This window comes from Somniosus microcephalus, chromosome 8 (assembly GCF_052327205.1).
Source record: "Somniosus microcephalus isolate GS21.2 chromosome 8, FLI_Smic_1.0, whole genome shotgun sequence".
NCBI classification, from domain to species: domain Eukaryota; kingdom Metazoa; phylum Chordata; class Chondrichthyes; order Squaliformes; family Somniosidae; genus Somniosus; species Somniosus microcephalus.
The window spans coordinates 36520387-36535260 of NC_140994.1; the positions used below are offsets into that span (position 1 = coordinate 36520387).

Sequence of the window (14874 nt, forward strand, 5' to 3'; positions counted from 1 at the left end):
GACAAGCAGCTTGTACCGGCGGACCCAATCAAACAGATGGCTGGCATGCGTGAACAGTTCTCTGGCTTCTGGCCTCTCTCTCGGGCCTTCGATGGTGAGCATGGGATCACTCTTAAAAGAGCGTTCGACCAGCTGTTCGGCTCTCCCTTCCACCGTCTGTGTGCAAGCCCTTGGGGTGTCACTTTTTATTCTCTTTTTAGGGGTGGGCCTGAGGCCAAGTTATTGACAAGATCATTTAACATATAGAGGTTCCTCCAAAACTTCTTCAACCAATGACAGCTCAAGTTCTTTGTCTTGGTGTCTGTATGAAAGCCCTCCCCAAAAGAAGGTCTCATTACTTCATCCTTGTTTTTTAACATTTTGAAGGTTCCTCCATTGGAATCCAACTTATCTCTTTTTACTCTCTTCCCCCTTAACTCAGCAAGTATAAGGCCCCAGTCAGAGCGGTCGCACATTAGCCAGTCATTATCTCACCATTCTGACCTTCACAAGTAAGGTCTATGGCTTACTCCCTTTTTTTCTGTGAACTTTTCTCTCAGAACTTTTACATTCCCATGAATTATAGTTTCGTGCTGCTTTCAGTGTTCAATAGCTGTTGCTTTATACTGTTTTCCCCTTTCAAAAATACATAGCAACTTGCAGCTGCTTGGGCTATCTCAACTTCATCTAACAAATCTGTGGAGATTATTGATATACCTATCAATTCAGTTCATGAAAAGCGACGAGTTAAGTTAGTAACTATAGGTTTTTATTGGCTAAATAACAGAGCCCACCCTCGTGGGTGATCGGATCCAACAAGGAGGAATACCAGCCAGTCGACCACCTTTATACCTGGGCAAGCAGGCGGAGCCATGGGCGGAGTCAGCTGTGGTCAGCCCAGGTATAACAGCGTGGCAAGAGGTGACCTTGTGTAGTGATACAACAGTGTAAACAGTGATAACCATAGTGTAACGATATAAACAGTGATAACCATAGTGTAACGATAGTGAACGATAAAAGTGGTTTACCACATTCACCCCTTGTTTAAATTTGAGTCCGGCGGGGTGAAGTGTACTACCAGTTCGGGTATGTCAGTCTGTCCGGAGGCCTCGTAAGCCTTTCTGATCGGCGCGGCGGCGGTGGTGCAGTATCCGATGTTAATGCTGGTGTCTGCGTGGTCGGTGAAGGCTCGTGGGGTTCCGGCATGCCGTCTATGTGGTAAACTACTGTTTGTATTCCACTGTGTACATGCCTGGACATGCCTCGGCTGACTCCTCCCACAAGTCCTAGTATAAAGGTGACTGCTCCCCAGCCCTTTGTATTTCTGGACGGGTCGACCACTCGAGGCAGACCTTCATTCTTTTGTTAATAAAAGCCTTTAGTTACTCTCTTAACTCTCAGTCTTTTATGAGTAATTGATAGCGCATCAATTTTATTAACAAAATTTTTATAATGGAGAAGATCCTCACACCAGCATGCCTGGACTTAGATCATCGGGAGGCGGACTCATCCACCAAGTTTACTCACTGGCTTAAGTGTTTCGAAAAATTCCTGACCGCCTCTGCAGCAATCAAATCGGACGAGGACAAACTGGATGTCCTGACCTCCAAAGTGAACCACCGAGTGTACTCGGTCATCCAAGACGCGACCTCGTACGCGGACGCTATCAAGCTCCTCAAGGACCAGTACACGCGCCCAGTGAATGAAGTGTACGCCAGGCACCTTCTGGGGAGTCGTAAACAACAACCTGGGGAATCGACCGTGGAATACCTTCAGGCACTGTCTGTGCTTGGCCGGGCCTGTGGTTGTAAGGATGTAAAGGCCGCCGTGTACACAGAGGAACTTATCCGGGACGCTTTTGTAGCGGGCCACAGATCCAATTACACCCGACAGCGACTGTTGGAGCAGAGTGACCTCGACCTCAACAAGGCCTCTGAACTCGCACTATCATTGGATGCAGCCTACCGGGGCATGGATGCCTACTCCTCTGCACCGTGGACGCCGCGGGGAATGACAGCCTGGGACACGGTAGGACCGCCTCATAGCGCCGTGCCACCCCAGCAACGGCCCAACTACCGCAGCAGTGTCCCAAGGCCAGACAGCAGTGCCCCAAGGCCAGAAATGCTACTTCTGTGGCCAGGCAAAACACCCCAGAGCGCGCTGCCCGGCAAAAAACGCGATCTGCTCGGGCTGCGGGAAGAAGGGACACTACGCTAGCGTCTGCAGGGCCAAAGCCACCCCGAACCCCAGCAGCGCCGCGTGTGGGCCATGCGGGCCGCCATCTTGGGCCTCCCCGGCCATGTGCGAACCACCGGTACAGCAGCCATTTTGGACGCCTCCAGCCACATGGGGATCATGGACGCCGCCATCTTGGATGACAGCCGGAACGCAGCAGGCCCCCAACACCGCCTCATCTGATACCCGCAGCGACACACCGACCCCTACGCTGGCATCCGTTACACTGGACCAAGCGAGACCGCACCAGCTGGCCAGTTCCACAATGGACATTAAGGTAAATGGTCACGATACAATCTGCCTTTTTGACTCTGGGAGCACGGAGAGCTTCATCCACCCCGACACGGTGCGGCGTTGCTCTCTCCCAGTCCTGCCTGCGCACCAGCGGATTTCTATGGCCTCCGAGTCCCAGTCGGCGGACATCGGCGGCTACTGCGTGGTGACACTCGTAGTAGACGGGACTGTGTACGATCATTTTAAACTTCTGGTCCTGCCCGACCTCTGCGCTGCCGTCCTGCTGGGGTTAGATTTTCAGTGCCACCTTATAAGTGTTACGATGGCGTATGGTGGACCCCTACCCCCACTCACAGTCCGCAGCCAGCAGCTTCCAAATTGCCCGCCGCGCACCAGGTGCAACCTCTCCACACTCAGAGTCACCCCCCCCCCCCACTGTTTGCTAACCTCACCCCCGACTGTAAGCCCATCGCCACAAAGAGCAGGCGATACAGTGCCGGGGACAGGGTTTTCATTAAAACCGAAGTGGAGCGGCTCCTGAAGGAAGGGATTATTGAGGGCAGCACCAGCCCCTGGCGAGCCCAGGTTGTGGTCGTTAAGACCGGCGAGAAGCAGCGCCTGGTCATCGACTACAGCCAGACAATAAATCGCTACACCCTGCTGGACGCCTACCCACTCCCCCGCATAGCTGATATGGTCAACCAGATCGCGCAGTACCGCGTCTTCTCGACCATTGACCTGAAATCAGCGTACCACCAGCTCCCTATCCGCCCTGAGGACCGCCAGTATACTGCCTTTGAGGCAAACGGCCGCCTCTACCACTTCCTTAGGGTTCCCTTTGGCGTCACCAACGGGGTCTCCGTCTTCCAAAGGGAGATGGACCGGATGGTAGATCAAAATGCGTTGCAGGCCACTTTCCCATATCTGGACAATGTAACCATCTGCGGCCGCGACTTGCAGGACCATGACGCAAACCTCGCAAAATTCCTCCGCACCGCCCAACTCCTGAACCTGACATATAACAAGGAGAAGTGCATATTCCGCACAAACCGCCTCGCCATCCTTGGCTGTGTTGTGGAACACGGAGTCATCGGCCCCGACCCCGACCGGATGCGTCCCCTTATGGAACTCCCACTGCCTCAAGGCCCTGAAGAGGTGCCTAGGGTTTTTCTCCTATTATGCCCAGTGGGTCCCCTACTATGCGGACAAGGCCCATCCGCTGATCAAGTCCACCTCTTTTCCCTTGACGGCAGAGGCCCGCTTAGCCTTCCACCGTATCAAGGAAGACATTGCCAAAGCCACCATGCACGCAGTGGACGAATCCATCCCCTTCCAGGTGGAAAGCGACACGTCCGACTTTGCCCTGGCCGCTACCCTCAATCAGGCGGGGAGACCCGTGGCCTTCTTTTCACGAACCCTCCAAGGCCCGGAGACCAGACACTCCGCTGTTGAGAAGGAGGCCCAGGCGATTGTGGAGGCTGTGCGTCATTGGAGGCACTACCTGGCCGGAAAACTATTTACCCTGCTCACTGACCAACGTTCAGTTGCTTTCATGTTTAACAACAAGCAGAGGGGCAAAATCAAAAATGACAAGATCTTGAGGTGGAGAATCGAACTTTCCACCTACAATTACGAGATCTTGTACCGGCCCGGGAAGCTCAATGAACCCCCGGATGCGCTATCGCGTGGCACCTGCGCCAGCGCGCAGATCGATAGACTGCGGGCCCTCCACAATGACCTCTGCCACCCGGGGGTCACCAGGTTCTTCCACTTCATCAAGGCCCGCAACCTGCCTTACTCTATTGAGGAGGTCAGGACCATGACCAGGAACTGCCAAGTCTGCGCTGAGTGCAAACCGTACTTTTATAGACCAGACAGGGCCCACCTGATAAAAGCCACTCGCCCCTTCGAGCGCCTGAGCGTTGATTTTAAAGGGCCTCTCCCCTCCTCCGACCGCAATGTGTACTTCCTCAATATTATTGATGAGTGCTCCCGTTTCCCGTTCGCCATCCCCTGCCCGGACATGACCAGTGCCACGGTCATTAAATGTCTGAACGACCTCTTCACCCTGTTCGGTTTCCCCAGCTATATCCATAGCGACCGGGGCTCATCGTTTATGAGCGACGAACTCCGTCAGTACCTGCTAACTAGGGGTATTGCCACAAGCAGGACCACCAGTTACAACCCCCGGGGGAACGGACAGGTGGAAAGAGAAAATGCGACAGTTTGGAAGGCCGCCCTGCTAGCCTTAAAGTCTAGGGGCCTTCCAACCTCCCGCTGGCAGGATGTGCTCCCCGATGCGCTCCACTCTATTCGGTCACTGCTCTGCACTGCCACTAACGCCACCCCTCATGAGAAAATGTTTGTCTTCCCAAGGAAGTCCACATCGGGGACATCGCTACCGCCATGGCTGACGTCCCCAGGGCCGGTCCTACTGAGAAGGCACGTGAGGACCCATAAAACGGACCCCCTGGTCGAGAGGGTCGACCTCCTCCACGCCAACCCCCAGTATGCTTACATTGCATACCCGGACGGGCGGGAGGACACAGTCTCCATAAGAGACCTTGCACCCTCGGGGGCCGCAGTAACTCACTACCCCCCCCCCCCCCCCCCGCCACGATCCGATATCCAGCCCCAGCAGACGGCAGGCCTGGGCCCCGCGACCCGCTCGACATCTACGAGGACGACACGCCTGTGCCACAGCCCACGCAGGACTCGACGCCGGAAGCTCCACTACCCCTGCCGTCGCCACGCCGATCGCAGCGGCAGACAAGACCTCCGGAGAGACTCCAATACACTAACTTTTAATACACTTCACCCCGCCGGACTCAATTTTAAACAAGGGGTGAATGTGGTAAACCACTGTTTGTATTCCACTGTGTACATGCCTCGGCTGACTCCTCCCACAAGTCCTAGTATAAAGGTGACTGCTCCCCAGCCCTTTGTATTTCTGGACCGGTCGACCACTCGAGGCAGACCTTCATTCTTTTGTTAATAAAAGCCTTTAGTTACTCTCTTAACTCTCAGTCTTTTATGAGTAATTGATAGCGCATCAGTCTACCTGGGCTGGATTTGGGGGGGTGGTGGGGGGTAATGGTGGTAGTGGTTTACCACAATTATAATATGGTTATTAGTAATAATGGAAGAAACATAGGTTGGGCCTTCACTGGCCAAATTAAAGATACCTTAACAAAGTCAAAACCCTAACTTACAAGCAACAGATAACTAGCCTGGCAGGACCATCCTATGGGACCCTGTGTGGAATGTTTATGTTTCACCTAATCTAACTGATTAAAAAGACTGTCTCAAATTCTAATGCAAGCTATCCAGGAAAACAAAACTTATCATTTAAAAACAGTATTATTCATGTAGCCATTTACATTTTTAGGCACCCCTAGTTTCTAACAGAAGCCACCCTGTTTAGCTTCCACCAGAAACTTTGCACCTTAGCATCTGTTCCCTCTGTCACCCTGAATGCTCGTTCAAGTGCAACCTGAGCTGGGCTTCAAAACTACATCCAGTCCGTCACCTGTCCCACTTCTACCTCTGTGTGCCTCCTCAACCCCACTGCTGTTGAAACTCTTACTTGTGGCTTTGTCACCTGCAGGCTCGACTTTTCCAACACCATCTTCACCTGTACTTTCATCATACTCTTTTACTTGACTAACCCTGGTGGGTTCTTGTTATATATGAAAATGCAACCTGTAAACCAAGCCTCCTTACACACACCACTTGTGTTCAGTCAGGTTAACTCGTTCGAATATACAACCCTATCCTTTGGCAAACTGCAATGTATTTTCTATATTTCACAAAGTGCAGTGCGTGTCAGGTATGTATGCTCCTATGAAATTCCATTCCAGCTGATTGAGATCATGGTTGGAACATTAATTTCTTATGGCTCTTTCACATCCAAGACATAATTCCCATAATGTAGCACTATTGGTGAATTACCTTCTTTAAAATTTAATTTAGGAGTGCAGGAATCCAAGTAAAAGATGCAGGATCATTGCCAATGTTGCTACGTGATTAGCAGAGTGGATAAGGGTGTATAAGTAATGGGATGGGAATGAAACTGTCAGGTCACCTCCCCACCTAATGATTAGGGCAACTAATATTCTGCAGAATTTCTCCCTCTTCGCAGAAGCAGCACAATTGGGAGTTGGAGCAGTGCGAGGGATCTGGTCGGCTTTTAACTAAATTGATCCGAAACCTCCCATTGTCATTCCTGCTTCCCAAAGACTTCCTGATTAACTAAAAAGCTTATACAGTAGCAGCAAGCTGTATCTCTTGCATCTCTCCAACTCGGTAGCTTTCCTGCTCTTATGATTGCTCTTGATGATGCCACTGTTCCTAGCTGAGCTTAATTTCCATCCTCCTTCTCTTTTTCCCCCCCCCCCCCCCCCCCCCAACAACAACATCTTCTGCTACTGGTTGATTGTGGCTGGTTGCTCCATGTATGTTCCCTATACTGCTACTGGCTACTCCAGCTTCAGCTCCTATTCTGCTGCTTTGATCTCATTGTCTCCTCTCTTCCTCATCAGCTAGTGTAAGTTTATAGTTCAAGTTCCTCTCTTTAAACTTGTGTTGTGTTTTCAGTTTAAAAATTGGTGCTGTTATTTTTTTTTAAAGACAAATACGTATAAATCACGGAGTAATGTGCCACAGAAACTGCTGAAGAATCTATATTCTCTTGCCACAGAGTTTAGTTGGGCTGGCAGCAGAAATTGGTCTTAAGGTGCCAATAATTGAAGGAACATTTTGCGAATGCAAAACACTTCAGTGCATATAATAGAACATCATTTATAAAGGCACACTTTCCCCGAAAATAAGTACTCAAAATAAGCACTGAGCACAAGTGGTGTTAGGTGCAGACTATCAGAGCACTTTGAGTCAGTCAAACTGACTCATTTTATAAATACATGTTTCCATATATTTGCAAATATGGTTTTTAGTAAACTATTACAGCATTGTACAGAACCATAAATACATTGGCCTAGAAATTCAGTAAGGCGCTGCAAGCTTTGCGCCCAGTTACCGCCTAAAGAGGGTTTCTGCGCCAGTATAGGAGGTTGCGCTGATATTGAGCTCGGCGGTAATGGCGGCGGTAGCCGGTAGCGCTGCGCCGGCACCGATGACGTCATCGGTGTGCGCAGTGCCCCGTTTCCGCCACGATGCCAGCCCGACGCCCATATTCAGTTGCCGCCGCCTCCTCCGTGGCGGCCGCTACTAACATCCGGAGACCAGGGCCTTACTGCAGCCTTAGTGGGGCGCATAAAGGTGGAAGTGCGGCCGGCCGCTTTTTCGGCGGCCGCCTGCCCGCACCTCCTTCCCCGGCCTCCTCCACCAACCCCCACCCCCCCCCCCCCCCAGCGGCATTGCCGGCTGCTTTCCGCGAGCCCGGCACTTCTCCGTGGTGCCGGGCTCATTTGCCAGCACAATCCAGCGGCGATCTCCCCGTTGCAGGCACCTCCACCTTAAGAGAAGGAGGAGGCCTGCAGTACCGCAGCCTGCCGCACCGCATCGGGTGGCGCAGCGGCACTTAGAGCGCTGAAATTCAGTTTCTGCGCCCCAAGCGGGGGCGGGCACACCCTGGAATAGCGGCCGGTTCCGACTTGGGGCGCAAAAAGCGAATATCGGACGGTCGCACATGGCTCCGCGCCCAGCGCTAACTTTTGGCCGTTAGCCAGCTGGCGGGGCCATAGTGAATTTCTAGGCCATTATTTCTTAACTTTCTTTGACTAAACTACAAAATCGGCATCCTTTTGATTTGAGTACTGAAGTGCTATTGTAGTTCTCGATATTATTTATGTTCTGTATAAATAATGCATAGTTGACCATAATTATTAGAGACAAATAGCAAACCCTTTATACCTATGATGAGCAGATGGATGGGTGTTAATCCTCATCATACTACATTATTTATTTTCCCTATGTGCAGCCTGAACTCCACCTACTGATGGAACCCCACCACTACAGCAAATATCTTCTATCATCTTTCTATTCATTCCTCTCCGATTAGGTTAGAGGCAGTCACTTGTGCTCAGGGAAAGGGATAGGTTTATGCTCAAGACTTTTATTTACCTTTCAAGCACACTAAAGAAAGTCTCTTTATTTTTCCCCTGTGACTTTTTGGTGGTATTTGTATGATTTTTAGGGTTTGCAAGATATTTGTGTATTGGTAGACTTTTTTTTAAAGTTCTTCATGTATGTGTGTCATTATAGTGTTATTTTTTCAAGCTGCGGGAAATAATATATTAATTTAAGGGAAACATCTGGTGTTCTAAATTTAAATGTTTTTGCCATTATTCACAATATCTTTATTTTTCTTCTTTTGCTCCTTTTTTATTTTTCTTGCACTTTTAAGATCCGATGGCTTTTATCAAAAAGATTTTCTCATTAAACCGCAGCTCCATTTGGTCTTCTGACCTAGACCTGACACCTGGCGTTTTCCCAACTTAGTCCAAGAGTGTCCACATCTTTTTGTTTGTAATTATTGAACTGCACTTGATTGATTTTTATTTCTCACATATTTTGCTTTCCAAAATCACTTGTTTTAAAGTTCCCAATAACTTGCATGCTTACCCTACCCCCTCCACTGAGTTCAGAGATGTGATTGCCTCAGTTGGTTAAAGGGCCAATTTCAGTATGTTTCTACACTTCCTCATATTTCACAACTACATGCTGCTCTTCCAACCAGGACTCGCTTCCTGTTGCTCTCCCAACTTGATTTAACTCCCAGCAAAATATTCATGGCTAATGCTTATGTGGATAACGGCATTGCAACTAATTGATCACACTGTAATGAGAATTATGAGTGGGTGACTCACTGAGGAAGCTTCATGTAGAGAGTAATTACTTTTATTGTGCTTTTCTTGCGTAGATCTACTTTGGTGTCCTTACCTCCTCCTTCCCAGATCTTGTCTTGTATTGAAAGCTTTCCTGTTGCACCAACCATGGAATGAACAGTATTCACTGGATATTATGCAAATGTAAGTATGTACCAATCCTAACCCTTTTTTGTTTCAAAGTTGGTTGGAAAATTTAACATTTTTAAAGGGAAATTGATATTTTGTGTGACTTAAGTACATCGCTGTTACCATGCTTACTAGTTGAGATGTTCAAAGAATGTTTACTGAATACATATCAACATATTGTTAAAGCCATTAAGAGTTGGTCATTTCTCTGTACCTTAATTTTATATCAATTGTATATTTATATGCAGTTATTTGATGCTGCTGTTTATTGCTAAAGTGGTACCAGCATGTACTGAATGGTGCATATGTTTACCCTGACCATTTTTTCTGCTGCTTCCTGCAGTCATTATTCAGAAAGTGAAGAAGTAAAATTTCTTATGCTGGAACAATTAAACTCTTTGTCAAAGTGAGTAGAAACTACCTTTTTTTTATATAAAGAGTTCCATGCCACAAAATTGAAATGGTGTATTTTGTATTATTTAACACACAAACGTTACAGTTGTGTATTGGCACTTTAGAAATCCCATCCTTTTGTCTACATGTTATTACAGTCTACTTATAAGTGATTGAGTAATACATGCATATTAATGCTATTTTCTTTACAGTGACATCCAGTATCTTCTTCTAGATCCAGAGTTCCAACTGCTGCAGAGATGCTTGCTAATAGCAAGGTAACTTGGACTAAGCTAGATTAGTTACATCTCTACCACCTTTAATCCCGCCCTCCATATCGAAACACATCGACATCCCCTGTCCTGTCATAACATATGGCTTCAAAACCTTCAAGGCCTCTGTTATTGAAAAGGCTCTCTCAGATACTTTTCTCATATCTCCACCATGACCACCTGCCCCTGGAATAAAAAACTCCTTCACACACTCAATTGCCCTCCCTGACATCTCTTTCAACATACTTGTCTCCAGTAGATCTCAGACAGAGTTCCATTTCCACTTCTTCCCCAATACACCGATGAAGTCTCACATCCATAAGCTTAAGTGAGTAGCATGTCAATCTATTGCTGAATAAGGATTGAGAAGCTTAATCTCTACCATTGCTCAATTTCCACAGCTTACTTGTACTAGAATCATAGAACCATAGAATGGTTACAGCACAGAAGGAGGCCATTCGGCCCATCGAGCCCGTGCTGCCTCTGCAAGAGCACTTAAGAACATAAGAAATAGGAGCAGGAGTAGGCCAATCGGCCCCTCGAGCCTGCTCCGCCATTCAATAAGATCATGGCTGATCTGATCCTAACCGCCAATCCACTATCACAGAACCATCTCCTGAATCTAACAGAATTAGACACACAAAATAGGAGCAGGATCAGGCTACACGGCCCCTGGGCCCGCTCCGCTACCCACAAGGCCATGACCGATCCGAACCTAGACTCATGTCCAAATTCCTGCCCACTCCCCGTAACCCTTAATTCCCTTTACTTCTAGGAAACTGTCTATTTCTGTTTTAAATTTATGTAATGATGTAGCTTCTACAGCTTTTTGGGGCAGCATATTCCATGGACCTACCACCCTCTGAGTGAAGTAGTTCCTCCTCATCTCAGTTTTGAAAGAGCAGCCCCTTATTCTAAGACTATGCCCCCTAGTTCTAGTTTCACCCATCATTGGGAACATCCTCCCCGCATCCACCCGATCCAACCCCTTCACAATCTTATATGTTTCAATAAGATCGCCTCTCATTCTTCTGAACTCCAATGAGTAGAGTCCCAATCTACTCAACCTCACCTCATATGTCCATCCCCTCATCCCCGGGATTAACCGAGTGAACCTTCTTTGTACTGACTCGAGAGCAAGTATGTCCTTTCTTAAGTATGGACACCAAAACTGTACGTAGTATTCCAGGTGCGGTCTCACCAATACCTTGTACAACTGAAGCAATACCTCCCTATTTTTATATTCTATCCCCCTAGCAATGAAAGCCAACATTCCATTGGCCTTCTTAATCACTTGCTGCACCTGCATACTAACCTTTTGAGTTTCGTGCACCAGGACCCCCCCAGATCCCTTTGTACTTCAGTACTTTCCAGTTTCTTGCCATTAAGATAATAACTTGCTCTACGATTTTTCCTGCCAAAGTGCATAACCTCACACTTTCCAGTATTGTATTCCATCTGCCAAATCTCTGCCCACTTACTTAGCCTGTCTATGTCCCCTTGCAGGTTTTTTATGTCCTCCTCACTCACTACTTCCCCTCCCATCTTATTATCATCTGCAAACTTTGATATGTTACACTCGGTCCCCTCCTCCGAATCGTTAGTATAGATTGTAAAGAGTTGGGGACCCAGCACTGACCCCTGCGGAACACCACTAGTTACTGATTGCCAGTCTGAGAATGAACCATTTATCCCAACTCTCTGCCTTCTGTTAGATAGCCAATCCTCTATCCATGCCAGAATATTACCCCCCAATCCCGTGATTTTTTATCTTAAGCAATAATCTTTTGTGTGGCACCTTGTCAAATGCCTTTTGGAAGTCTAAATACACTACGTCCACTGGTTCCCCTTTATCCATCCTATATGTTACTTCCTCAAAGAACTCCAGCAAATTTGTCAAACATGACTTCCCCTTCATAAAACCATGCTGACTTTGTCCTATTAAATTATGATTATCCAAATGTCCTGTTACTGTCTCCTTAATAATGGACTCCAAAATTTTACCTACCACAGATGTTAGGCTAACCGGTCTATAGTTTCCAGCCTTCTGTCTACTGCCCTTTTTAAATAAGGGTGTTACATTAGCAGTTTTCCAGTCTGCCGGGACCTTTGCCGAGTCCAGGGAGTTTTGGAAAATTATTACCAATGCATCCACAATCCCTACCGCCACTTCCCTCAAGACCCTAGGATGTAAGCCATCAGGTCCAGGTGATTTATCCGCCTTGAGTCCCATTATTTTACCGAGTACCACTTCCTTAGTGATTTTGATCGTGTTTAGCTCCCCCCCCATAGCCCCCTGTTTGTCCAGTGTTGGGATATTCTTAGTGTCCTCTACTATAAAGACTGATACAAAATATTCATTCAGTGCTTTTGCCATCTCCATATTTCCCACTATTAATTTCCCGGTCTCATCCTCTAAGGGACCAACATTTACTTTAGCCACCCTTTTTCTTTTTATATAACTATAAAAACTCTTATTATTTGCTTTTATATTTTTTGCTAATTTACTTTCATAATCTATCTTCCCTTTCTTAATCAATCTTTTTGTTATTTTTTGCTGTCTTTTAAAGTTTTCCCAATCCTCTATCCTCCCACTAGATTTGGCTACCTTATATGCCCTTGTTTTTAGTCGACTACTATCCTTAATTTCTTTACTTAGCCACGGATGGCTGTCTTCTTTTACACCCTTTTTTCCTCAGTGGAATACATATTTTTTGGAAGTTGTAAAATAACTCCTTAAATGTACACCACTGATCATGTATCGTCTTACCCTGTAATCTATTTTCCCAATCTACTCTACTGAATTCCGCTCTCATACCTTCATAGTCTCCTTTATTCAAGCTAGTCAGCTAGTCCCACTCCCTTTTCCCGTAGTCCTGCAATTTTTTTCCCTTCAAGTACTTTTCCAATTCCCATTTGAAAGCCACGATTGAATCTGCCTCGACCACTCTTTCAGGCAGTGCATTCCAAATCCTAACCACTTGCTGCATAAAAAAAGCTTTTCCTCATGTTGCCTTTGGTTCTTCTGCCAATCACCTTAAATCTGTGACTTCTGGTTCTCGACCGTTCCGCCAATGGGAACAGTTTCTCTCTATCTAGACTCCTATGATTTTGAACACCTCCTCAACTTTCTCTGCTCTAAGGAGAACAACCCCAGTTTCTCCAGTCCATCCACCTAACTGAAGTCTCTCATCCCTGGAACCATGCTTGTAAATCTTTTCTGCACCCACTATTTTATGTTAATCCTGGAGAACAGCAACAACTCTAAACTCTTCGCCACTACTACCTATCTCCTTCAACCTTTGTCCTCACATAAAATGTGAGGAGCTCATGGAATTTTTCATGTTCAAAACAAAGGGTGTTGGCTCTGTTGCCCCATCAAGATCTGCCCCTTTCTCTCCCAGCCCCAAATGTTCACGCTCCCTCAGAACACCTACCCTTTATTCTATAGTCTCTCTTCTGTCTCCTCCCCCATTGTTATTAAACTTCTCTCGTCCTTAAAGTGTCCTGCTCCCTTGACCATCTCCTGTCCTAGCTCCCAATCACCCAGTTTCAGTCCTGTGATAACTGACCTTAAACTGTCCCTTTCCGATGGTTCCATCCCTAACTCATTCATTCAAAACTGCTATCGTCACCACCCTGCTCAGAAATTCTGCTCTTAGCCCCTTCACCTCCTCTAACTACTGCCCTAACTCGACCCTTCAGTTTCTTCCTAAAATCCTGGAATGTATTTTTACCTTGCAACTATACTCCCACCTCTTCCACCAATCCTCCAATCAGGCTTCCACCTGCCCACTGCACCAAAACAGCATTGGTCAAAGTCACTAATGACATCCTGTATGATTGCAGCCACGGCTTGTTATTCTAATCACTGTGGATGTGTGTACTTCTGCTTCAGAAGGACCAAGATTTCGATTTTCAGTGTCTGAAGCTCTGCCTGTAGTTGGCACTCGACCATCTGAGATTGACCAAATTATCCTTCCCCACTGTGGACCATCAGCACTCTGAGACACACTGATCAATAGTCTTCCAGGAAGTGCGGACACTTTGTCCCCCCTCTCACACCTGCATTCACATCCACACCACGCACGTACTCCCCCACCCCCAGTCCACCTCCCCACACCCAGTCCACCCCCCCCCCCCCCCCACATCCTTGTTGCCTTCCTCCTGACCTTCAAATGCCTCCTCAAGAACCTTCTCCTGTGCTTTTCCCTTCTCCTAACCTTCTTGCCTTTCTCCCTCTTGCTCGGTGTTGGCTCACTATCCACCACCCTCTAAGGTGCTCTGAGACATCTCTGTGTGCAATGATCATTTAAGAAATGTAAATGGTTGTTAACACCAGACCACAGTGAGGGGAAAAAGTGCTCTTTCCATTAAAATTACCTTCTTTGAAGAAAGACTTTTACTGTAGGATGAGATTTTTGTTATTCATGCCTAATCCACATCTAGCAAAAATATTCATAGTGTCTCCTTGTTATAGCTCTTCAGTACTGTTGATATACTCCTAGTGACTCCAATGCTTTTTTCTCTTGTAGGCTTTTCGGTGATGAGTCAGAACTGCAGTTCTGGACTGTTGCTGCTCATTATTTGTACAGCTTCTCAAAAGGAAAAGAGCTCGTTCTACCAAATGCAGTTCAAGAGAGCCAAGCAAGCCCACTGGATATTTGCTTTGACATACTGTGTGAAAATTCCTACTTCCAGGTAATACAAATTACAGCTACAAACACTTTTGTATTGGGAAGTATTTTTTCCTTCCTGTGACGCATGAGTGACGTCAATGCCCAGCA

General features: G+C 47.2%; 1 protein-coding gene across 1 annotated transcript in view; it reads left to right on the forward strand.

Annotated features, from left to right (window-relative positions):
• The window catches only part of wdr11 (WD repeat domain 11), a 122259-nt gene that overhangs the window by 90699 nt on the left and 16686 nt on the right, over window positions 1-14874 (forward strand). Inside the window, exons 20-23 of the mRNA XM_085994549.1 lie at window positions 9329-9437; window positions 9766-9828; window positions 10028-10093; window positions 14623-14788. Coding sequence (XP_085850675.1) covers window positions 9329-9437; window positions 9766-9828; window positions 10028-10093; window positions 14623-14788 — 404 coding nt within the window. The remainder of the gene's footprint in view (window positions 1-9328; window positions 9438-9765; window positions 9829-10027; window positions 10094-14622; window positions 14789-14874) is intronic.